At 42.2% G+C, this 26,096-nt stretch overlaps 1 protein-coding gene across 4 annotated transcripts in view; it reads left to right on the forward strand.

Annotated features, from left to right (window-relative positions):
• LOC121271199 (KH-type splicing regulatory protein) overlaps positions 1-26,096 on the forward strand; it is a 65,051-nt gene that overhangs the window by 6,204 nt on the left and 32,751 nt on the right. For all 4 annotated transcript variants that reach the window (XM_041176974.1, XM_041176976.1, XM_041176978.1 and 1 more), the window contains exons 2-5: positions 15,137-15,233; positions 18,774-18,812; positions 20,506-20,542; positions 21,249-21,298. In XM_041176974.1, coding sequence (XP_041032908.1) covers positions 15,137-15,233; positions 18,774-18,812; positions 20,506-20,542; positions 21,249-21,298 — 223 coding nt within the window. The remainder of the gene's footprint in view (positions 1-15,136; positions 15,234-18,773; positions 18,813-20,505; positions 20,543-21,248; positions 21,299-26,096) is intronic.

Raw genomic sequence — 26,096 nt, forward strand, 5'->3', positions numbered from 1 at the left:
CCACAAACATTCACTCCCTCCACCACTGACGCTCAGTGGCAACAGTGTGTACACCTACAAGATGCACTGCAGGAATTCATCAAGGCCCCTTAGCACCTTCCAATTCCACTACCACTACCACCTAGAAGGACAAGGGCAGCAGATAGATGGGAACACCGCCACCTGGAAGCAGGTCACTCACCATCCTGACTTGGAAATATATCGCTGTTCCTTCAATGTCACTGGGTCAAAATCCTGGCACTCCCTTCCTAACACCACTATGGATGTAACTGCACCACATGGACTGCAGCGGTTCAAGAAGGCAGCTCACCACCACCTTCTCAAGGACAACTAGGGATGGGCGATAAATGCTGGCCCAGCCAGCGAAGCCCATTTCCTGTGAATTAATAAAAAAGAACAGCAAGCCTTTTGTGATTCATGCACTGGGACACCCAGACCCCCGCCCTCTGAATCTCAGAGCTCTGCAATCTCTCACCATTTAGATAATTTTTAAAATTTTTCCAGCCAAAATGAACAATATGAACAATTTCACATTTGCGGGTGGGTTTGACATCAAAGAGCAGACACTGCGCTGCAGCCAACTTCCGATTCTCTCAGTTTACAATTTTATAGTCGTCGCCTTTTCTTGCAAATCTAAAGTGCAGTAACTGTTGAGGGGCTTTTAGATAACATTGGAAGTGTATAGTTGCACAATAGTTTTGATCAGGGAATGAATTTTTAGCAAGATGCTTTCTAGAACTGGAAGGCATCCAATAGTACTGTTACGGATTTTAAAACTTGTGCGTGGAGGAACATTTTGTAATGCAGGTGAAGCATTGACAGAGCTGGGATCACTGCCTGGGTAGTAGTGGGAGCAGTTGTTTGTGATGAAAAGGCCACAGTGCCCACAATCTCTGGGTCTCAACAGGTTCTGTTGAATAAACTTTGTGATCCTTGATGGGTGGATAGTGGTGCTTTTGGGGAAAGCAAATGTAAATTGTATTCAATCCACTTGGAAATGGGGAAAGGGTGGGAGGAGCTAAAGTCGGAGGGGGTTGTGTCTGTACCCTCCGTGGTGAAGGGAAGAAAGAAAGCAGAGAGGACTGAGCTGACCCAGAGAAAATTGGGTGCTGAAGGGAAGTTGGCAGGTGACTGACTCCTTGATCTGACATTGTGAATGATATGGAAAGTCAAGGTATGGGGTTAATAAGAAATAACATAGAATATTAGAATGTCCTCCATTGTGTTTCTTCCCCTGAATTTGTTGAGGGAAGGGTTTGACTGTTGGCATTTTTCTTGCTCTTACCATACCTGTACTCCCCATTTTATGTATATATTTGTGGGCTGTTGATGCAGGCTGAGGAATTGCTGAACCTGATTCTGTTCCTGCCCAACATTAACATGCATGCTTGCAGCAAAAGTTATTTAATTTGTTTAAGCATCCTGGGGTACCCAGCTTCTACTCTGGGCGACAGCTGTATTTGGAATAAAACTCTTGACCCTCTGATGTGTAATATCTAATACTTCACAGGACAGAGCAATTACTCCCCAATTTGGAATGCTGCATTAGGTCCTGGGCACTGCACCGCAGGAAAGATACTGACCTTGAAGGGGTCCAACATAGACTCACCAGATTCATACTGGGCTTAAAATGAGAGTATGAGGACAGATTACATAAACTTAGCTTTTAATTCCATAACTATGGAAGATGAAGGGATTCAATAATTGAGGATCTTAAAATGATTTGATAGAGTAGATGGAGAGATTGTTAACTCTGGAGGCGTTCAAAACAGAAAGGCACAATAGATTTGATGTCAGGCATTCAATGAATCAGGAATCACTTTTTCTCACAAGGGTCAATGAAACCTGAAACCCTATTTCCCACAAAAGACTTTGTATGCTGCAGGCCAATTAAACTTTTCAAGACTTGGTGATAGAGCTTTGTTGGTTAAGGGATATGGGACAAAGGCAGGTAAATAGAAATGAGGTATAGTTCAACCATGAAGGGCTGAATGGCTGACTCTTGTTCTTATAAGTTAGGAATGGAGCTGGAATGATCTGTTAATGAACTAAGTAGCTGATCATATTTCTCTTCCTTCTGAAAATTCTGCCCAGGGGCTTTTGAATCCTTGCTGAGGCAGAGGCGCTGATCCCATGTGACATGCAATTTAACCACAAAGGCCTTCCCAGTTAAGCCACGTCCTGTCCTCATCTGCCACCTTTGTACTCTTCCAAGAGGTGTCAATGGCTGTCAACTAAGAGTCGGAATGATTACTGTCTCACATCTCCTTCTTCCTCCCCTCACCCCCAGCTGGGAGTGCTGATTACAGTGTGGACTTGTCATTGTGAACCTGGCTGGGATCAGCACTGATCAAGCAATTTCCTGAAAATGTTTTCTCACCAACTGAGTCACAGTGGAGAAGAATGGTTGAGGCAAACACCCTCTCAAAAATGTAAAACGTTCTGGAAGTTGAATGGCTGCTCAGCATTGAATCTATATTTAAACAATGAGACCGACCAGTATTTGGAGTGAGACAGAAATTTAATCTTCCCCAGCTGATGCAGGCTATCCACACTGGAGAAGTAAGATTTGATGTAAATTCATTGATGTTTAATCGATTGATAACCAAAAACTAATGGATAGTTTACACTTTATATACCAAATGGGCTCATCTGTAAGCTGAAAAGCACATCTTACATTAAGACGACATATTTGGTGCTCTTGTGATGGAATTGCCTCATTGAACGTGGTGCCAACATGCCTCATTATATGACCAGTCCCTGTGCATACTGAGTAAAGGCTTGGAGCAGGTAAAGAAGTTTGGCCCATCAAACTCACTGTTTTCACAGATCAACCTTATTAATTTTTCTTCAACACCTCTTTGTTCCTTTGTCTGTGACATCTTTTGATTATCTGCTCCTATCACTGCTTGCTTGTCCCTACAACTACACCACCCCCCTTAAACCAGTTTATATTTCACCCCTCTCCTAATATTCACTCAGTTCTGTTGAAGGGTCATGAGGACTCGAAACGTCAACTCTTTTCTTCTCCGCCGATGCTGCCAGACCTGCTGAGTTTTTCCAGGTAATTCTGTTTTTGTTTTGTTATTAATCTTATATTCAACGTTTATCCTTGGCATGTTATTTCCATATTCCCAGCAGTTCAGGAATCGGCATGTTTTACACACTATTCAGTTTCCTTAACAGTCCTCAATTGCATGGCAGTTGGTGTGTTCATCAACCTTTTACATTTTTAAAAAAACTAACATTGAATACTTTGCATGCAAATTCATTTAGTTACTCAAGTGAGGGGTCGCAATGAAATCCATGACTAAGGTGAGCGTTGAGCTATTCAGTTACTTTTGGAGCATTATCTGAGCAGGTCCTTTCCTGGCATGCACTCTATCCTTAATGGATCGAGTGTGTTACTAGTCAATGTCCAGGAGTTTGAATTGTGTTGTTTTCCCAATTTGGCTAATTGTGTGCCCCCACCGGCGACTCAAGACTGCCATCCAGGACAAAGCAGCCCACTGGGTTAGCATCCCACCCATCACCTTCAACATCCACTCCCTCCACCACTTCACACAGTAGCAGCAGTGTGTACCATCTACAAGATGCACTGCAGTAACTCACCAAGGCTCCTTTGGCAGCACTTGCCAAACCTGTGACCTCTGCCGTATAAAGGTGCAACAGATGCATGGGAACACCACCACCTGCAAGCTCCCCTCCAAGCCCGTCACCATCCTGACTTGGAACTATATAGGCATTCCTTCACTGTCGCTGGGTCAAAATCCTGGTGTGTTTCTTTCCCAGCATCTGTTTTCTGACTCTGACCTGTTTATTGTTTCTCCACCCCACTTCCCACAACCATCCACTCATTGCACTATTGGTAGTTGTACCTTGAATTGCCTTAGTCCCAATTCTTTGGAATTCTCTCCTTAAATGCTTCAGCCTTGACCTGTTCCCCTTTCAGACCCACTTCTTTGCCCAAGCCTTTCATCACTCCAGGTCATTTCTTTTTGGGTCTGCCCTTGTCTGTGGTTGTGCTGCATGTTAAGGATGTCAGATGTGTGCATTTCGTTCTTGTCTTGTTTCTTCTGGTGTCAGGTTACTGAGAAATTTTAGCAGTCACCTGTTACTTGTCTGCTGCTTTTCCTGGGAGTGAGTCCACTCGGTACTCACCATGTGTGGAATTCTGGGCACAATCATGCAGCGCATCAGGCCATCAATAGATACTTCAGAATTATTGGGTCTTGGCTGCCGAATGTGGGATTCAAGAAGTTTAATACAGAAAGCAATTCCAAGTCTCACACACTGCCTTGTGCTTGTGCTCAGTGGTGAAGTCACATGGAACCAAGCTTTCAATATTCTGGTTTTCTCTCCATTTAAAGGGTGCTGTTTGTGTTCCCTGTCCCGACAGAGGTACTGGAGGTGAATAATGCCTTAAAGATATGCTTTCATTGGAAAAGATATACTTACAATGGAGGTGGTACAGCGAAGGTTCACTAAATTGGTCCCTGGGATCATGGGGTTGTCTCATGATGAGAAGCTGAGCAAATTGGGCCTGTTTTCTCAAGTTTAGAAGAATGAGAGGCAATCTCATTAAAAAATACAAGATTCTGAAGGGGCTGAGAGGACAGGCGCCGAGAGATTGTTTCTGCTGGTTGGGGAATAAAAAATGCTGGGGCAAGGTCTCAGAAGAAGGGGTCACTGTTTTAGGACTGATCTGAACAGAAATTACTTCACTCATTGTGAATATTTGGAATTCTCTGGATGCTCATTCTTTGAATGCATTTAAGGCTGGGATCGACAGATTTTTGGGGTCTTGGTGAATCAAGGGATATGGGGAACAGACAGAAAAATGGCCCAAGATCAGTCATAATTGTATTGAATGGCAGAGCAGGCTCGAAGGGCCATATGGTTGATGACTCCTATTTCTTGTGTTCTTGCTCTCTTCTCTCGCCTAATCCAGGAGGGAAACCAAAACGATCCCTGCTATCAACTGCTTAAGGCAAACCAGAGTAGGAACTAAGGTGCTGCAGTTAGTATTAGTTGGTGCCTCCGAATTTATGAATGGAAAATCAGCTGGTGGATGTTGACGTCCAAATTTTTGGACTGAGTGTTGACTTATCAGGTTTGATGCTCTGTATGATTGAATAACTTGCTAACGTTCACTGTCTTCAAGTGGAAGCTGAAACCAAACCCCTACAAACCAGTTACTGCAGCCCATCCTGATAACAAGAAAGCTAATCACACCTTGAAAGCAACATAGTGTTGCATGAGCCTATATTGACCTATTTTGAAGTGAAGCTGAGCCACATTCCACCATGGCCACCTAAAGAAGGTAGCTGCCAAAATGAGAGTCAGGAACTGGCAAATACGAAGTGGGAAGCATCTGTGATTTTTGACATGGTGTTGGTCCTTGTGCACTGTAGCTGACTGTATACCAGTATGGACCAGAAGTAGTCACTCTAATTGATGCCCAGCTGAACACCGCAATGTGCACTGTCACTTGAGCCGCGAGTCAATCTTAACACCTTGGTTGTCCATGCCAGCACAAACTGCCCTCCTGTCTGTTCAACATGATGCTGTAATTTTTCTGGGAAGTCCAGCAAATCAAGGAAAACAAATGTCTCCTGTGTATTGCTGAAAAAAGAGGCATGTCAAAGCTTTTCTTCTTGCACTCAACGGGACACTTTGCAAGGGAATATAAAGGGAAAACAACCAGTTGTCCTGTATGTGAAGAGAGTGCTGATTGGGTGACAAGTGGACTTGTAGAGGCGTTGCCATGGAGAATGCATGATCTTAAATTGGTTGTCAGCGTAATTCTTAGCACCCTAAGGATTATTTAGCAAATTTGTCCCATCGCGGAATCAATTTAAGATTGTCAGCCGGGCTCACATTTGTGTGGACTGGAAGCTCCATACTTAAATACAAAGGGATCTGTTTGCAGACAGAAATGTACACACATTGTGCCTGTTTCAGCAAAACAAAATAATTGACAGCCATTTGCTGACTCATTCCTTAAGGCAATTCCTTGACCAATCAGGGTCAAGCTGCCTGGTTTAAATTTCAAACAATGCTTTGCAGTTAACTGTCAGTCACCGTCAGTGGTGCGTTCTCCATGGCAACGCCTCTACCTATCAGTGTCCCCTTGCCAGCCAATCAGCACTCTCTTTGCATACAGTATAAATTGTTGTTTTTCCCTTATATTGGTATTCTTGCGAAGAGTCCTGATGAGTGTATGAAAAGCTTCGATAGTTTTTTTTCCAGCAATACTCAAGTTCTGTACTACCAAATGACTATTTGTCTCCCCCTGTGTATCAGGGCCTTGATATCCCTCAATGCATGAAGTTGTGAAAACCCTTTTAGACTAACGTGCTTCGCCCTCAACACTGAAACGTCCAACCTGATGAAGCTTGGATAAGTAAATGGAGTTCAATCACAAGCTATCACCTCGTGAAAAACCCAGTGCAGATTATACCTGGCTTCAATTTTACATGAATCTCATGGACAACCATAAACTATTTGTGTAAATCATGCCCGATGTGGATTCTAGGTGCGCAAAAGAAATTAAGGTCACTGCTGTGTGAAAGTTATCATCTAGAGCAGGCCATGGGACATCTAATGGTATTGATTCACAAATAGAGAGGAGGCAGAAAAGTGATACTCTATAATCGATGCAATTATCTGGCTTAACCATCTAAATGTAAAACTATAGTGGTTCTACATCTACATCAGCCGTAAGAAAGAGAGAAGACTATCTTGACTGCCACTGGGCACAGGTGAGATGCCAAAGGGTTGTTGGCACTTGTGGAACTGTACACAGAAGAAACTTGGCATGTTCAGGAAAGGAGGAGAGAAGATTGGAACCCAAAAAAAAGGCACTGGTGGAACTCTCGGATAGTTTACAGGATTTTGACTGGTATGAGATATGGGAGCTCAAGGAGAGGAGGATAATGGTAGCTCATTTTGACACCCCCAAGTCACTCGGGTAGCGACAGCACATTGCTTAAATTCTCGGTGTCAATGTATCTTTGATCATGTGCCTTTGTTGGACTGATTAATCCTTTTGGTGCAGAATGTCTTGCACTACTCTGATTTTCCTTTGATATCTTGTTCTGATCCAAGAAAGAAATTCTGCCCTGCTATTTTTTTCCCTTTACAAAGAAAACGTTCAATACAGTTTTTGTGGTTTCCTCCCATCCCCCAAGAATATAGAAATGAAAGCCTTTAATACGGCTTAGAGTACAGGCGATACTCCTGATTTTAGTGGAGTTATGCCTGTACATATCTGAGATTTGTCAGACCGTACAGTATCCTATTGACAAATCTGGAAGGGGGATACTTTAGACTCTCCTGAGTTTCCTGACTTGGATGCCCCATCATCCTCAGTTAATAGTCAGGATTCAGACTTTGACTGGAGTTACTTATGGGGTCACTTGCTGACCCACTTGTAGCAACAAGAGTGCAGACCTGAACTGGCATCTCCTTGATGGAGAAGCATAATGTTGCTTAGTTCGATCGTGTTCCAGAACTCCCATGAAAACATTGACCAGCAGATCAATAGTTTTCTTAAATCATGCATCTGAAAAGACTGAAACAGTTATTACTGTGCAGTCAACATGGAGGGTTATCACTCAGGTACCACTCGCACATACACTGGAACAGCAAAAACGAGAAACACAACACCATGAATTTTTATAACGACTTTAGCATAACAAGCATCCCATGATGCTTTAAATGAGGGAAAACATTGATTGGATTTGAGGACTACATACTGAACCATGGTACTAGTTAGAAGAGACGGCCGGAAGCCAGGTTGAAAAGGTGCATTTTAAGTGCTAAGGTTGAGGGAGGGGGATCAGCATTGGGGCCATTTGCCGAAGGCACTGCCAGAAATTATGGCATAAAGTGGAAGCTGCACAATAACTCCAGATCTGGAGGACCAATGAGGAAGTGGAGGGGGCTAGGGTTTTAGCAATGCAAATGATTTGAAAAAGCAAAAGTACAGTTGTGTTCTTGCAGGCTTTTTTTTTTGAGTATGATTGCAAAAATATAGACTGGGATGGTAATAATGTAATGGGCAGTGAAGGAGGAGAATTTCTAACGTGTATCCAGAAGAATTTCCCACATAAGTATGTTTCCAGTATGATGAAGGAGACATTACTGGATCTAGTTCGAGAGGATGAGATAGATCAAATGTTAGGAGGGGAATATTTAGGTAGCAGTGTTCATTGCATCTTAAGGTTTAGCTATGAAAAAGGGCAAAGAGCAGTCCAGAGTAAAAATAATTGGGCCCCTTCCAATTAATTTCCTGGGGTAAGAATTAATCTGTCCCAGGTAAATTGGGATCAAAGATTAGCAGGCAAAACTAATGGGAAAACGGGCTGCCTTTAAAGAGGTAGTTTGGATACAATTGAGAAAGCTTTTCCCTTGTGGAAAGGTTAGACAAACAAAGCCAGACTCCCTGAATGCCACATGTAAGATAATGCAGAAAAATGGGAGAGTGTGCCATACCAGATGTCAGGTTGAAAATACAAGTGAGAACAAGGCTCTTCAAAGAGGAAGTGATAAAAGATTTGAGAAAGAAAAAGAGATTGAAGAAAAACTGACAGTTATCATAATAGGAATCCATGTACATGGATATGGCATATACATGGTAAAAGGGTGGCAATATGAGGAGTGGAGCCACTTGGGGACCAAAATGGTGCTTTACTTTGGAGGCAGGTGGCATGGAGCATATACTAAATGCCTGTCTTTATCAAGGAGGAAGATGTTGCCAAAGTTGTAGTGAAAGAGGAGGTAGTTGAGATACTAGGTGGGCTAAAAGTTTTTGAAGAGGAGATGCTGGATAAGCTGGTTGTACTTAAAAGTTGATAATTCACCTGGACCAGAGGAGATGCATCCAAGAGAAGTCAGGCTAGAAATTGCAGAGGCACTGGCCATAATCTTCCAGTCTCTCTTGGATACAGGGCTGGTGTCAGAGCACTGGAAAATTGTGGCAACGAGGGTGCAAGGATAAGCCCAGCAACTGCAGGCTAGTCAGTTTAAACTCGACGGTGGGAAAGCTTTTAGAAATAGCCCAGGACAAAATAAAGTTACTTGGACAAATGTGGATTATTTAAGAGAATATCATGTTTTATTTGATTGCATTTTTTGATGAGGGTATTGGGGCTGATGTGGTGCAGATGGCCTTCTAAAATGTTTTTGATGAAGTGCCACATAACAGGCTTGTCAGCAAAGTGAATCCCATTGAATAAAAGGGACAGTGAAAACCTGAATGTGCAGGAAACAAAGTAGTGGTGAACAGTTTTTTGAACTGGAGGAAGGTTTATAATTTAGTTCCCCAGGAGTATGTATCAGGACTACTGCTTTTCTTGATCTATATTACGAACATATGAATAAAGTGCAGGAGTAGGCCACTCAGCTCCTCGAACCTGCTCTGCCATTCAATAATAGCTGATGTGATTGTAACCTCAACTCCACATTCCCGCCTACTTCCAATAATCTTTCACCCCCTTATCAAGAATCTTATCTATCTCTGCCTTAGAAACATTCAAAGACTCTGCTTCCACTGTCTTTTGAGGAAGGGAATTCTAAAAAATTCATGACCCTCTGAGAGAAAAAAAAATTCTCCTAATTTCTGTCCTAAATGGATACAGTCGAGATAGCTTTTCTCTTGTGGAAAGGTTAGACAAACAAAGCCAGACTCCCTGAATGCCACATGTTATAAAGCGTAAGATAATGCAGAAAAATGGGAGGGTGTGCCATACCAGATGTCTCCCACAAGAGGAAACATCCACCCTATTAAGACTCCTCAGGATCTTATGTTTCAATCAAGTCTTCTCTTACTCTACTAAACTCCAGTGGATACAGACCTAACATGTCCAACCTTTCCTCGTAAGACAACCCTACCATTCTAGGTATTAGTCTAGCGAACTTTCTCTGAGCTACTTCTAACACATTTACACCCATCCTTAAATAAGGAGACCTATACTGTACACAGTACTGCAGATGTGGTCTCACCAAATCCCTGTATAATTGAAGCATAGCCTTCCTACTTATGTATTGGTGACCCAACTGAATGGTGGAGCAGACTCGGAGGGCCGAGTGGCCAACTCCTGCTCTTAGTTCATATGTTCTTAATCAATTCCACTCGCAATAAATGATAACGTTCTCTTAGCTTTCCGAATAACTTGTACCTGGATACTAACGTTCTGTGATTCACGCATTAGGACACCCAGGTCCCTCTGCATCTCAGAGCTCTGTAATCTCTCACCATTTAGATAATATGCTTTTTTATTCTTCCTGCCAAAATAAATGATTTCACATATTCCCACGTTATTCTCCATTTGCCAGATCTTTGCCCACTCATTTAACATATCTCTATCCTTTTGTAGCCTCCTTATGTCCTCCTCACACCTTACTTTCCTACCTATCTTTGGGTCATCAGCAAATTTAGCAACCATGCCTTCGGGCCCTCCATCCAAGTTATTATATAAAATTGTCAAAAACTGAAGTCCCAGCACTGATCCCTGTGGCACACCACCCACTACATCCTGCCAACCAGAAAATGACCCGTTTATGTCTGCTCTCTGTTTCCTGTTGGCTAGCTGATCTTCTATCCATGCTAATATGTTACCTGCTACACCATGAGCTTTTAATTTCTACAATCACTTTTTGATGTGGCACCTCATCCAATGCCTTCTGGAAATCTAAATAAAGTAGATCTACCAGCTTCCTTTTATCCACAGCACATTATTTTTTCCAAAGAGCTCCAATAAGTTGGTTAAGCATGATTTCCCTTTCACAAAACCATGTTGACTCTGCCTGGTGACTTTGAATTTTTCTACTGTACACAGAGCTGCAGATGTGACCTCACCAATGTCCTATATAGTTGAAGCATTGTCTTCCTACTTTTGTATTGATGATTGTTGATATCGAATGGTGGAGCAGGCTCGAAGGGCCTTTAATAATATCTTCTAACAGTTTCCCTATAACAGATGTAAAGGTAACTGGCCTGTAGTTTCCCGCTTTCTGGCTCCCACCCTTTTTGAATAAAGGAGTTGTGTTCACTATTTTCCAATCTAATGGAAGCTTCTCCAAATGTAGGGAATTTTAGAAAATTAAAACCAACTATCTCCCTAGCCACTACTTTTAAGACCCTAGGCTGAAGTCCATCAGGACCGGGGATTTGTCAGCCTGCAGCTCCAACAATTTGCTCAGCATCACTTGCTTGATTATTGTAATTTTCTTGAGTTCCTCTTTCTCCTCCAATTCCTGATTTACAACTATTTCTGGGATGTTACATGTACCCTCTATAGTGAAGATCGATGCAAAATACCTGTTCAATTCATCGGCCATCTCCCTATTTTCCATTATTAATTCACTTTCTGTAGGGCCAACTTGTTAACTTCATTAACCTCTTTTTTAAGTATCTGTAGAAACTCTTACTATCCATCTTTATATTTCTAGCTGGCTTTCTCTTGTACTCTAATTCTTCCCTCCTTATTGATCTTTTAGTCATTCTTGGCTGTTTTTTATATTCTGTCCAAACCTCTGATCTGCCATCTGTCTTTGCGCAATTATATGCTTTTTCTTTAAGTTTGATACTATCTTTACAATTTTTAGTTAACTCCAGATGGTGGGTCATCCCTTTAGAATCTTTCTCGTTGGAGTGTTAGCCTAGCTATTCTGAAATATCCCTTTAAGTGTCAGCCACTGCACCTGTAATTGATGTATCCCTTAACCTAATTTGCTAGTTCACTTTAGTTTACCTTCATGCCTTTATAATTGCCCTTATTTAAGTTTAAAATACTAGTCTTAGACCCTTCTCTCCCTCAAACTGAATGTAAAATTCAGTTATATGATTGCTGCTACCTAGGGGAGCCTTCACTATGAGGTCATTAATTAATCCTATCTTGCTGCACAATATCAGGTCTAGTATAGCCTGCTCGCTTGTAGGCTTCAGAACATGCTGTTCTAAGAAACTATCCTGGAAACATTCTATGAATTCTTCATCTAAGCTACATTTGCCCATATGACTCTTCTGGTCTATATGTAGATTAAAATCCTACATGATTATCACCATACCTCTGATAAGCTCCCATTATTTCTTCCTTTATACCCCATCCTACCATGTGGTTACTGTTGGTGGGGTGGGGGCTGTACACCACTACCACAAGTGTCTCCTCACCGTTACCATTTCTCATCTCTACCCAAAGCACTTCCACCTGGAACTTGAGTGCATAGGGCATAATTTCAAAATATGCAGGTGACACAATACTTGGAAGTATTGTTAAGTGCTGAGGGTAGTGATCGACCTCGAGGGCACAGACAGGGTGGTGGAATGCTATGGCAGATGAAACTTATTTAGAGAAGTGATACATTTTGACAGGAAGAATGAGGTAAGGTAATAAAATAAGAGGTGAAATTCTAAAGGGATGTAGGAGCCGAGGGATCTGGGGTATATGCACAAATTGAAGGTGACAGGGCAGTTTGAGAATTCAAGGCATGTGGAAAACTGGGCATTATAAGTAGAGGCATGAAGTGCAACTGGAAGGAAATTTTATAGAGCCCTGGTTTGACCTCTTAGCTGTATCCAGTTGGGTGGGAACCACACTTTAGGAAAGATGTGAAGACATGAGAGAGGTTGCAGAAAAATTTATGGGAAAGGATCCGCAGTTGAGGGACTTCAGTTATTTGGGTAGACTGCACATGTACTCTTTACAGAAGAGTAGGTTGAGAGGGGATTTGATAGAGGTTCTCAAAATCATGAGAGATCTGAACAGAATACGAAAGAATATTCAGAAAGTTCCTCATGGAATGTGTAAACCCAGGTTTTGACTGGACGAGGGATTGAATTTGGCTGCAAAGCTGTTTGTGTTCGAGTTAATCTTGAAAGAATGGAAATGATGAGAAAAATCAAATAGAATTAATGAGTCGTTGGAAGTAAATGGAGAGAAAACATGTTAAAATAGTATGGTATTATCCCACAACACTCAAGAAGCTTGACACTGTCCAGGACAAAGCAGCTCATTTGATTGGCACCACATCCACAAACATTCACTCCCTCTACCACCGACGCACAGTAACAGCATTGTGTACCATCTACAAGATGCACTGCAGGAATTCACCAAGGCTCCTTAGACAGCACCTTCTAAACCCATGATCACTACCATCTAGAAGGACAAGGGCAGCAGATAGATGGAAACACCGCCACCTGCAAGGTCCCCTCCAAGCCACTCACCATCCTGACTTGGAAATATATCGCTGTTCTTTCACTGTCGCTGGGTCAAAATCCTGGAACTCCCTTCTTAACAGCACTATGGGTGTACCTACACCACATGGACTGCAGCGGTTCAAGGAGGCAGCTCACCACCTTCTCAAGGGCAACTAGGGATGGGCAATAAATGCTGGCCTAGCCAGCGAAGCCCACTTTCCATGAATGAATAAAATAAATGAAAATGATTTACCTCAGCTCTGGCTTCACAATTCCTCATGGTAAAACAGAATGGACATCCTCCATTCTGCTACCGGTCAATTAGTCCAGGTGAAGAGCCATTCGCTGGTAAAAATCCAACGAGGGGTATGGAAGGATTTCTTTCTAATTAGTGTGTGGATCAACTATTTTTCTTGAACCCATGACCAGCAGGTTTCCACTCAGATTGGTCTTGGAATGGTAATTTGGAAATCTTTCTAACCTCTGTCGAAGTTGCTTTGGAGGAAGTAGGGAACTTAGAATGTGATTCTGACTGTTAGCAGTGCCAACTTCTTACCTCTGCCTAACCTTATTTGTGTGGGTGGATGCCTGCTCAGGTGCTATGCCATGTGCTGGTTATTGATCGAGTGTCGTATGACAGGTGCTGCTCGCCCTTAGCTGCAGCCATTTTACATGCTTTCAGAGTGAGTGCATCAGACTGTTTGGTCCCTGGAGCTGTCTTGGTTATATTTGATCCTAAACTAGCCAGATAATTTATGCTATGTGTATTTCAAGCAGCGAATGGAGATCAGAGATGGGAAATCTCCATTTTTGGTTTCTTTTTCTTAACTCCCCACCCAATCTCAGGGCAAAAAAACTACTGCTATGTTGAAAATCGATGAACTAGGAAGGAGGACCAATGCTCCATTTGCCCAACCCAATCACTAAGTAAACTGAGGAAGCCAGTGCATTTTAAATGGCCAGAGTAATTTCTCTAAAATATCTGGTTGACCATATTTTGCTCCAAGGTATACTAACACATTTAATATTTTATGTATCTTTCCTTTTTAAGTGGGGTCGTTGGATTTTTTTTTCAAAAGAAAACATCTCTACAAATTCTCTGCTTCTGTTCTGAAGGCAGCAACTGTTGCTTGGCTACGGTTTTGTAGGAGGAGCCTTTTCAGTGCCTGCAGTACGTTTTGAACAGTGATTCCAAACCTGTTTTTAGTTGCATTTTCTTTCCCAGCCTTCTGCCTCCAATGTTGTACTACCAGCTCCAGAAAAGACCACTGATGGAACCAGCGCCTTCCTGCTTTGTACTCAGTATATGACATACCACTTATCCTCTGAACTAATACCGAAGGCTTGCTCTATGCCTACCCTTAAAAATTAGTGAGAGGAAATATTTGGGGCTTTTTTCCCCCAAAGTTAGTAACCAATGAATGATTAAAGTTAATTAGTATTCGATTCAATGCCAATTGTGGGTAATTACATAGCCTATATCAAAGAGATAAGAATAAGTTAACTTGAAATGTACCTGACATTACACAGTGCCAGCGTTCTGATACAGTACAAGCTGATGCTGTTTGAATCACTATCTCTTTCCTGGCTGCCATGTAAATGATGTGCTGAAGGGAGTAATTATTTGATACACAATCAGCTTTTACATTCTCATGAAGATGCACACAATTAAGGTTTAATTGTCTGGAAGTATTTTACATTGAAAAGACACGTAAACCAATCAGCATTCTTGACGTGTGTGTTTCCTGGGATATGCTGCTTGGTCCATCTGCTTGATGATGGCTAACATTGCTGCTGACTGGGAGGAGCAGGGTTTGGCCATGTGTTTTAAGGCTGAGCCAACTGGTGAGAAAATTCTGCAATACTTCAGAGAACTTAGTTATTCACGCACAATTATCATTTATTCTGATTGTGACTTTTAATAACCTGCAGATAGCTGCTAAAATTGGAGGTGACACTGCCACAACAGTAAACCACAGCACACCAGAATTTGGATTTGTTGGTCAAAAGAGGCAACTGGAAGATGGAGGTAAGACAATTAGAGGATAACTCGTTCCTTCAACTCGTACTGAAGCTTATAGTTAGCTAATGCTTTGCCTTGAGAGCTGACAGTCTTCAGCATTATAATCCTTTAACTTTTGATTTTGTGACAGCTAATGCTATTGCTTTTTATGATGTAAAAACTGGCTACTAAACTCCCTGGTTCAGTCTCAGCTTGTGGTTACAGATACAGCAGGTATTCAATAATTTGGTTGAAAATTTGACTGGTGATGCATCACAGAGGCCTGGATTAACATTGGTGTAAAATAATATTGGAGTCGTGGTGTGGTTTGCAGCTGTTATGACAGATGGGGAAGGTCATAAAGTGGAGCCCAAAAGTAATGAGCCTCACTGTGAATCTTTGCTATTCACTCCCTAAGTTTTGCCCTAAAGAAGATTTGAAGGTGACCATCCAGTTGGGACCAGGTTTGTTAATGAGATAAATCGCCATCTATTCCGCTCAGATTTTGAGGTAGCCCTGTTTTAAATATAGGGGGAATTGACTAAGCTGATGCAGGTTTTTTTTTCCACTTCAATAAACAGTTCAAAGCCCAGGAAATGAGCTAAAATTAGCAAGTTAACAACAAGAAGTGATTTGTTGTGCAATGAATGGAGTCATGGAATAAATTTCCGGAGAAGGTTATTAAAGCAAGTGGCATAAATGTCTTCAAACTACAATTGGATTCTATTGCAAGAGAAGGAATACAGTGAGGCGGTGGGTAGATGGTGGTATTAGGAAAGGGACATTTTTGGCAAGTGGTATTTTCTGTGGCTGGAGAATCTTGTTCACTGTGTAATCCATTGAAAGTGCTCAGAAACTTAGAGCTTTTAGAAAATCCTAATGTATTGAATGGCATAGATAACATGGACTTGAAGGATATCTTCCTTGTGTGTTCACATCCACCCTCTGCCATATGTTTCATACTGAACAGACTTGACCCAAATATTTTTGAAAAATTCTCATAAGTATGCACTGCGGTGAGTAGGGAGGTGGAGCAGATCACTGCTCTTAACGCAATTTTGAGCAGCTCGAAGGGAAAGGTACTGGACACCAACCTTATGTCTTTAAAACATGGCACTTAAATGGAGATTCCTTCACCTCCATGCCAATTTGTAATGGAATCTATTTTTCTTTGCACCTGATTAGTGAATTTAAACCCATCCTTCTATGCTTCTGCCCCAAAATTAGTATTTATGAGACCTGAATAAACAAATTCCTTTCTGGGGGCTGCGTGCTATGCTGTATGACATCAGGGAACTAGGTTTACACCAGTCCAGACAGTTCTGCACCTGACTAGGGTGATCTCCTCAACTACTTGGGCTTTAAATCAAATTATTGCAGTCGGATCCAGAATAAACAGCAACACTGGGAAGAGAGGGGCCTGGCATGCTATTGTCAAAAAAAATCAATGTACTGATTCTCCTGAAGAGGATGGTTTAGTCCAGAATACCTTGTGGAATAGTTCTAACGAAACCAGTGTGGTTGTTTCCTTTTATGCGATTCATATTCCTTTAAAGATCTGGACAGGGTGTAATATAATAGTGTAGGGGAAATGTGAAATATACGCTTACTGTTATCTATTAATAAAGTCTGTTCTATAAATTTGAGAAATGGATATGTAGGCTGGAATAAAGTAGAATCTATCTAAATTGAGCTCTGCTTATATTTACAATGTTCTAGATTTTTCCTTCACTAATCTTGATATTTTGATGCATTTGCATTAAGCTTTCAGTTCGTGTTTCTAATGTTTTATTTTTACTCTGCTGCAGTGACCATCGAAGAACCTGTCTCATAGGTCTCTGGTTGACATATGATACTGATGCCAAAGCCATGAAATGCTTTGGAATTAAGATATCAAATTGAAACCAATCTAGCAGCCTTGAGCCTGTTAACTCCTTTCCTGACTATCTTTGCTCGGTGGTTGTAAAGTGTTTTTGGATGTTCTGTGGTTGTGCTGATGCAAGAGATACAATACAAGGCTTTTTCTCCCTTGGTTTGCTTTGCACCATCTCAACAGGTCCGATTCAATTGATAACTGGATTTGATTGCAGCACTAAATCAGTATTACAATAGAATTCATGAATATTTTTCAGCAGAAGTTAGCTTTCTATATTAAAACACAATCCGCTTCAGATTTGCTTATATTTTCCTCACTTGTATTTGCTAAAGCAGTTCTGCATTTAAGTGAGTGTTCTAGCACAATAACAATCCATTAAGAAGAGCCTGAATCTTAAAAGGTTTGTAGGACACTCAGTTCTTGCCCTCAGAACTTTCAGTTGACCCGATTTTTAGTAATCTTTTTGTCGATGTTTCTCGCTAAATTTCCATTTTAGTATTCCCAATGCAATTTTGTCACCATTAGTGTAGTTGTATTTTTTGCCCACAAGCTGACACTGTGGAGCAGGTTTTGATGTCTTGCATCTTTACTCTCTCTGAAGTCAACTAACTGGACCACGCCATGGATAACTGAATGCTGTTAAGACAGCCTTACCTGTTTGCTGCATTAACCATACCTCTGCTTTCACTGTACCCCATTTATATTGTCAGCATGCCACAAAGAAAACCCTTTTTGAACATGCCATCGATTTAACGGCCGATTAACTTGAATATTATTCCTCATGTCTCCCCCTCATTGAGCGGGGTGTTTTGAGGCTTGTGCCCAAATCCTCCCACCCCCACCCCTCCCGGCCACCTCACAATACCCAGCACCAATAGGCACTCGGCACCCACCAAAGCATTCCTCTGTGTATTTTCAGATGAAAGGACCTTCTCCCCTTGCAGCTAAAACCCAGCAGACCCCCTGGAGTGTTTCCAAGCTCCAATGTCTTTTGCCTAAAACTGTGCTGCCAAAGTCCCAACCCATCCAATGCAGCTCACCTCCCTGCCAGAACCTGAGGTAGAACTGCTAAATGTACATTAACTCCAACAGATCTTGCTATTTATTATTAATTTTAACACTGGTAATGGATAAAAATTCAAAGGTTCAGAGACACTTAAAGCCACTCATAGTTTTCAGTGAATCGTGGAATTCAATCTCCAGAGCACCTGTAAAATCCCAGAATTTCATCTGATAAAAAAATTTGAATTATTCACTAAATCATTGGCCCTGCTCACCCCTGAATGTATGCAGAGACCTATTTTGTAAAGTAGCAAATCCTCTGAGCCAGCACGGTAAGTCAGCAAGTACAGTTTAGAGAGTAGTACTGTTGGTGTTGAGAATGTGGTCTTGTCCACCTTGGTTGAACTTCGCAGTTTGCTAATTCATTTGGGGCTTGGAGGACCAGATATTGGCCTTGTTTACTGACAACAGCAATATGTCAAATGTGTGTCAGTGTTTATGGCACTCTAGGAATATTAAATCAGTGTTCCTGCCACTGAGCTGTACAGTAAATGGGAGAGGTGGGGATGTGTGAAGAACATCTTCAGTGATGGGACAGCATATGACGTGAGTGATTTTGACATTCTGAGCAGCTGCTTAAATGTATTCCTTATAAGGTGTAAAAACAAACCCTTTTTTTTCTCTTACAGATCAGCCTGATAGTAAAAAAATAGCAGCACAAAGCGATCGTAAGTAGTCTACTTATTGCATGCACCTACAAAAATGATTTGATAAGTTTTGTCACCAGGATTTCAGTCAAATGTGATATTGGGCACGTGAAACCTTCTGATCGCTCCACCACAGACAACTGTTTCACACTTGGATTTCAATTGAACTTGTAGCAGCCTGAATTGTGTTACAACACAGAATTGCAAATTCTGCTCTTCCAAAGTTGGATTGTTGACAGAGAGCACTTTAAGCTCTGTCGAATGTTTGATTAATTACAGGCCGATGAGTAGTGGTGGGGGAAGGCTGAGGTGATGAAACGCCTAGTTAGTATCCTGACTGATCACTGTAGAAATTAGACCTAGTGATAACACTGCCATGCTGAATTAAGTTCTTCACAATAACCAATGAGCGCATATTTTGCTGAAACATTTGTAACTGTCTGCCATAGAATAAGATGTTCTTCAGTTTTGATATTTCAGCCCTGAGAATGTGACTTTTATGATTTACTTGTATAACATTTAGATAAATTCAGTAAAATAAGTCGAGAATTTTTGGTGCCTTGCCTTTTGGGCTTAATTTTTGGATTTTTTTTTACCTTGCTGCTTTTGGAAAAATCCAGCAGAATAACTGCTTTAACCCAGGTTCAAAAAACAAGTGGACCGTTGAATATAAAAGAAACGGGCAGCAGATGAAACAGAGAACTCAAGTGGAATTTGGTTTCCATTGGTGAACTTTCATAGCATCCAAGAGCAGAAAGGAGCTCTGTAACATGCTGTTTCCAAATTAAAGATTTCTGGTATGCAGGAACTCTGAAAGTCACTTTCCAGCAAGGGACAGTTTACAGCAGCAAAAGCAGGACTGGGCACTTGTAGGTTAAAAGTAATTTTTTGTGTTAAACGTCTCCATTTGTTGCACTCAGCACGGAATCTAGCCATTTGAGTGAGGCCTGGCTTTGTATTTATGAATTGCAGAAAGAAAAATTCCCTTTCTATGTTGTAGTTTCAGTCCATTTGCAGATGTTGAGTTTTTGACTCAGTATCAACTGACTTCATTGTATTTGTTGTGTTTAGCTGAATAAATGGTGCAGTTCCTTTGATTTCCTATGGAGAAGCAGTCACTCTGGCTTGACCTTGTACGCTTTCCAGTGGCCAGTTTTTGAGCTGCAGTGGTGGAAGCGATGGAACAGATCTCCATCTTCTTTCCCCGATTGGGAAATACTGGAGAGGAATAATTTCATTTTAAACTGGATTCTGGAGCCAAGAAAGCCTTGTGTCAGTGGTGGACAGCAGCCTTTCACTATAAATTGGTTACATGGTTAATTGGCAACCTGGTTATTTACTACATTCCCACATTCTCACATCACACCTGTGGTTGTGACTTAAACTCCGTTTTACAGCAGTTTATATGTGGTTTGTTGAATTAATATTTCTGAGGGCTTTTCAATAGATTGAATAGCTAGTTATTTTTCCCCCATTTAGTGGACAGTGTCCTAACGTGTAATATCTGAGTCCTTAGCGACAAAAATGATGATACTCATTTTGGTGAAAAGTGTGTTCATCAGTTTTGAATCATTGTGCACAGTAATGCTGAAGAGGTTTGAGTAAATTTGATATTGTTTTGCATTTGATGGCACAAGTGTATTGCAACTTCATTACTGTTGTGCTGTTGAAGATTCTATTTTTCCTTTAACTTTGTCCCTGTTTTCTTCCCTAGCGATCGGAGCTCAGCTTGCAGCAATACATCAGCAAAGGTAAGGAGAGCTTGATGTTGAAGGTAAATATGCAGCTTCCCCTCTCTCAGATCAGAGATGGAGTCCAGCTCCAAGTCATAGCGATCAAGGTGATCCAACATTCAATTCCCAGTCTTTGCTGTCAGCTGATCCTGGCTGCCATAGCACTGAGGCGCCACAAGCCCCTGGTTTAGGACGAGCAATTAGCCGGGAGTTCTGCTGCAGATCACTATACAGTAATCTTTACCAGAAGCTTGGATAAGATGTCTTGAGTGTGAAAGCCTTGTCCACTCTCAATCAAAACTCTCATGTGAATAGTGGACATTTCAGTGAGGGATGCGACGGTGTCAGACACCTATAGAGCTGAGCTCCAAGAAACAGCCCCTTTAGAAGGGGTGGAAACGAAAAGCAAAAGCCATTTAAACAAGTTTCCTCAAACGTAAATTGTACAACAGTTTAGAATTGGAGATGTGTGCAATGTGGTTTCCCCATCACAATTCAGCTGGCATGTAGTACTGCAGGTAATAACATATGCAGCATGTTCAATAAGGCATTATTTAAAAGACTTGGACACCATGAAGCCGTGGCATGTTGATTCATACTGACTACCCAAGTACTAATAAACCCATTTTCCAAATGGAAAATTGGGGAGAGTGAACCTTGGGATTCTCTTGTGCATTTTGTTTCTGTCAATTTGTTTGGTTTTGGCATCTATCTTCTTTTCCAGGGCAACCCTTACAGAGGATTACAGAGTGCCAGATGGGATGGTTGGTCTCGGTAAGTTAATGATGGAATAACGAACAAGTGAAGTTTAAAGTTTTTATTTTCAGTCTAATCCTCATATCGCTGAAGGCGTCGACTCCAGTACCTTGTCCAAGTAACCTTTCCTCATGAGACCAGACAGCTCAAGTCCTGAGCCAATTCCCATCCGTATGCAGAGAAGGGGCTGTCAGTTTTTGAATGTTAAGATTGGAGAATGTTGGATTCTGACCAACTGGACGTGTAGGTTTTCTGTATTCTGAAGGTCAGAAGTTCTGAAGGTCCCTGGTGCTAGGGTCAAGGTTGTATCAGAGCAGCTGCAGGATAATCTGAAGGGGGAGGGTGAACAGCTAGTGGTCGTGGTACACATTGGTACAAACGACATAGGTAAAAAAAAAAAAGGGATGAGGTCCGGAAAACAGAATATAAGGAGTTAGGAAGTAAGTTGAAAAGTAGGACCTCAAAGGTAGTGATCTCAGGATTACTACCAGTGCCACGTGCTAGTCAGAGGAGAAATAGCAGGAAATATCAGATGAATGTGTGGCTGAAGAGATGGTGTGAGGGGGAGGGTTTCAGGTTCCTGGGACATTGGGACCGGTTCTGGGGGAGGTGGGACCAGTACTAACTGGACAGGTTACACCTGGGCAGGACCGGGACTGATGTCCTGGGGGGAACATTTGCTAGAGTGGTTGGGGAGGGTTTAAACTAAAATGGCAGGGGGATGGGAACCTATGCAAGGGTTCAGAGGAGGGGGAATCAAGGACAAGAACAAAAGACAGAAAGGGGAATAAGAAAAGTGATAGGCAGAGAAATCAAGGGCAAGAATCAAACAGGGCCTCAGTGAAAAATAGTACGAATGGGACAAATAATGTTAAAAAGACAAGCCTTGAGGCTTTGTGCCTTAACGCGAGGAGCATTCGCAATAAAGTGGACGAATTAACCGCTCAAATAAATGTGAACCATAGGAAAGTTACAGCACAGAAGGAGGCCATTTGGCCCACCTTGTCCATGCCAGCCTGAGGACACCCAGGTGCCCTTTCTAATCCCACCTTCCTGCACCCAGCCCATAGCCCTGCAGCTTACAGCACTTAAGGTGCAGATCCAGGTACTTTTTAAAAGAGTTTAGAGTTTCTGCCTCGACCACCAACTTGGGCAGCGAATTCTAGACACCCACTACTCTCTGCGTAAAAAGGTTCTTCCTCATGTCCCCCCTACACCTTCTGCCACTGATCTTGAATCTATGTCCCCTGGCTCTAGAATTCTCCACCAAGGGAAACAATTTTATCCTGTCCACTCTATTTATTCCCCTCATAATTTTGTACACCCCAATCAAGTCACCTCTTAGCCTTCTTTGTTCTAATAACCCCAACCTATCCAATCTCTCCTCGTAGCTACACTTTTGTAACCCTGGCAACATTCTTATAAACCTCCTCTGCACTCTCTCCAGAGCTATTACATCCTTCCTGTAATGTGGTGACCAAAACTGCACACAATACTCCAGTTGTGGCCTCACCAGTGTTTTATACAATTCCAACATTATATCCTTACTTTTATATTCTATACCTCTGCCAATGAAGGAGAGCATTCCATACGCCTTCTTTACAACCTTGTCTACTTGAACTGCTGCCTTCAGGGACCTGTGCACTTGTACGCCAAGATCTCTCACTTCATCTATCCCTCTTAGTATATTCCCATTTATTGTGTAATCCCTGTAACTGTTTGACCTCCCTAAAGGTATGACCTTACACTTCTCTATGTTAAAATCCATCTGCCACTTTACCGCCCACTCCACCAGCCCATCTATATCGTTTTGGAGATTATGGCTATCCTCTACACCATCCTCTACTCGACCAATCTTTGTGTCATCTGCAAATTTCCCAATTGTGCCCCCCCACGTTCACGTCCAAATCATCAATATATAACACAAACAGCAAGGGTCCCAACACCGAGCCCTGTGGAACACCACTTGAGACGCCTTTCCATTCGCAAGGGCATCCATCGACCATTAGCCTTTGTTTCCTGTTACAAAGTCAACCTTTTACCCAGTTTGCCACATTACCCTGAATCCCATGGGCTTTTACTTTCCTGACCAATCTGCCATGTGGGACCTTGTCAAATGCCTTGCTAAAATCCATGTACACAACATCCACTGCACTACCTTCATTAACCCTTCTTGTCACTTCCTCAAAGAATTCAATCAAATTTGTGAGGCAAGACCTTCCTTTAACAAATCCATGCTGACCATCCCTGACTAGTCCATGCCTTTCCACATGACAGTTAATCCTATCTCTCAGGATTGATTCTACTAATTTGCTCACCACCGATGTAAGACTAACTGGCCTATAATTGTTTGGCATTTCCTTTGATCCCATTTTAAACAATGGAACTACGTTTGCATTTCTCCAGTCCTCTGGTACCTCCCCTGTATCTAGTGAAGATTGGAAAATCATCCTCAGAGCATCTGCTATCTCCTCCCTGACTTTTTTCAGCAGCCTTAGAAACAATCCATCTGGCCCTGGTGACTTATCCACTTTCAAGGATTTCAACCCTTTGAGTACTTCCTCTCTCTTTATGACTATCCCGGCCAATATCTTGCAGTGTTCCTCCTGGACTACTACATCTACATCCTCCCTTTCCTTTGTAAACACAGAGACAAAATATTCATTTAAAACTCTTCCCACAGCCTCTGCATCTACACACAAGTTTCCATCTTCATCTCTGGTAGGTCCCACTTTTTCCTTAAATAACCTTTTAGCATTAATGTATTGGAAAAACATCTTTGGATTATCTTTAACTTTACTTGCTAATCTTTTTTCATGCCCTCTCTTTGATTTCCTTATTTCCTTTTTAACTTCATCCCTGCACTTCCTATATTCGTCTAGGCTATCAGCAGTGCTTAGTTCTTTGTGCCTATCGTACGCTTTCTTTTTCTGTTTGATCTTCCCGTGTTCTAGACAACCAGCGGGGTGGGGGGGGTGCCAAGATTTGGCAGTACCACTCTTATTTTTGCAGGGGACATGTCTACTTTGTACAATTAGGATATTTTTAGTGCTTCCCACTGGTTTTTCACTGTCTTATCCTCCAGCAGTGCTGTCCAGTCCACCTCAGCCAAATCCCTTCTCATTTCTGCAAAATTTGCCTTCCCCCAGTTCAAGACTTTTACTCCTGCCTTATCTCTGTCCTTTTCCATGGTAATGCTAAATCTAACCGAATTGTGATCACTGTCCCCGATATGGTCGCCAACTGTCACTTCATCTACTTGCCCTTCTTCGTTCCCCAAGACTAGGTCTAGAACTGTATCTCCTCTCGTTGGGTTTGTCACTGTTTTTCAATTGGTTGAAAAAAATTTTTTCTGGACACAGCATGAATTTTTCTCCTCAGTGCCCCATATGTTGTTTGAATCCCAGTTGATATTAGGATAGTTGAAGTTTCCTACTATTATTGCCCTCTTGTTCTTACAAGCAGAAATTTGCCTACATATTGTTTCTTCCATCCCCTTTTCACTATTTAGGGGTCTGTAGTATACTCCCAGTAGTGTTACTGCCCCTTTTTTGTTTCTAAGCTCAATCCATAAGCTTGACCCATTTAGTATATCATCCCTTCTCACAACTGGAATTGATTCTTTAACCATTAGTGCTACCCCCCCCCTCCTTTTTTATCTCCTACTCTATCATGTCTGAAGACTCTATAACCAGGGATATTAAGCTACCAGTTTTGTCCCTCCTGTAGCCAGGTTTCCGTTATAGCAGTGACATCCTACTGCCATGTGTCTACCTGTGCCCTTAACTCATCTACCTTGTTTGTAATACTCCTTGCATTGAAGTACAAATGGTTTAAACCCGTCAATTTCCCTTGCTGGACACTTTTTAAACTTTGCTTCTCCTCTAACTCCATGTCTATCACAAGGTCCCCAGCTAATATTCTGCATCCATCTTTCTGATCTGAATCTGACCTATCTGATCCTACTCCTGGGATCCCACCCCCCTAGCCACACTAGTTTAAATACTCCCCAACAGAACTAGCAAAAGCCCCCACAAGGACACTGGTCCCAGCTCTCCCTGGGTGCAGCCTGTCCAGTTTATACAGGTTCCACCTTCCCCAGAACCGGTCCCAGTGCCTCAAGAATCTGAATCCCTCCCGGCTACACCATCTCTCCAGCCGCGTGTTCATTTGGTCTATCCTCTTATTCCTGCTCTCGCTAGCACATGGAACTGGGAGTAATCCTGAGATTACTACATTTGAGCTCCTGCATTTTAATTTATCTCCTAACTCCTTGTATTGAGCTAGCAGGTCCTCATCCCTTAGTTTACCTATATCGTTGGTACCAATGTGTACCACGACCACTGGCTATTTACCTTCCCTCCCCAGAATGTCCTGCAGCCGCTCTGTGACAACCTGGAACCTGGTGGCACCAGGGAGGCAACATACCATCCTTGATTCACGTTTGCGGCCACAGAAGCATCTGTCTGTGCCCCTAACTATTGAATCCCCTATCACTATAGCTCTGCCACTTGTTTTCCTCTGAGCAGCAGAGGAAACTCAGATGGTGGTACCCACGGTGCCGTGAACTTGGCTGTTGCTTCTTTCCCCTGAGAGGCCATCTCTCCCCCCCCGCCCCCCCAAAACAGTATCCAAAGCAGTATATCTGTTAGAGAGGGGGGTTACCACTGGGGACTCCTATACTACCTTCCTGAGTCTTTTACTGTTCCTGATGGTCACCCATTCCCTTTCTGCCTGTGTAAACTTCACCTGCAGTGTGACCACCTCGCTAAACGTGCTATCCACGAATTGCTCAGCATCGCGGATGCTCCACAAT

Source organism: Carcharodon carcharias, chromosome 30, assembly GCF_017639515.1.
Source record: "Carcharodon carcharias isolate sCarCar2 chromosome 30, sCarCar2.pri, whole genome shotgun sequence".
NCBI classification, from domain to species: Eukaryota; Metazoa; Chordata; class Chondrichthyes; order Lamniformes; family Lamnidae; genus Carcharodon; species Carcharodon carcharias.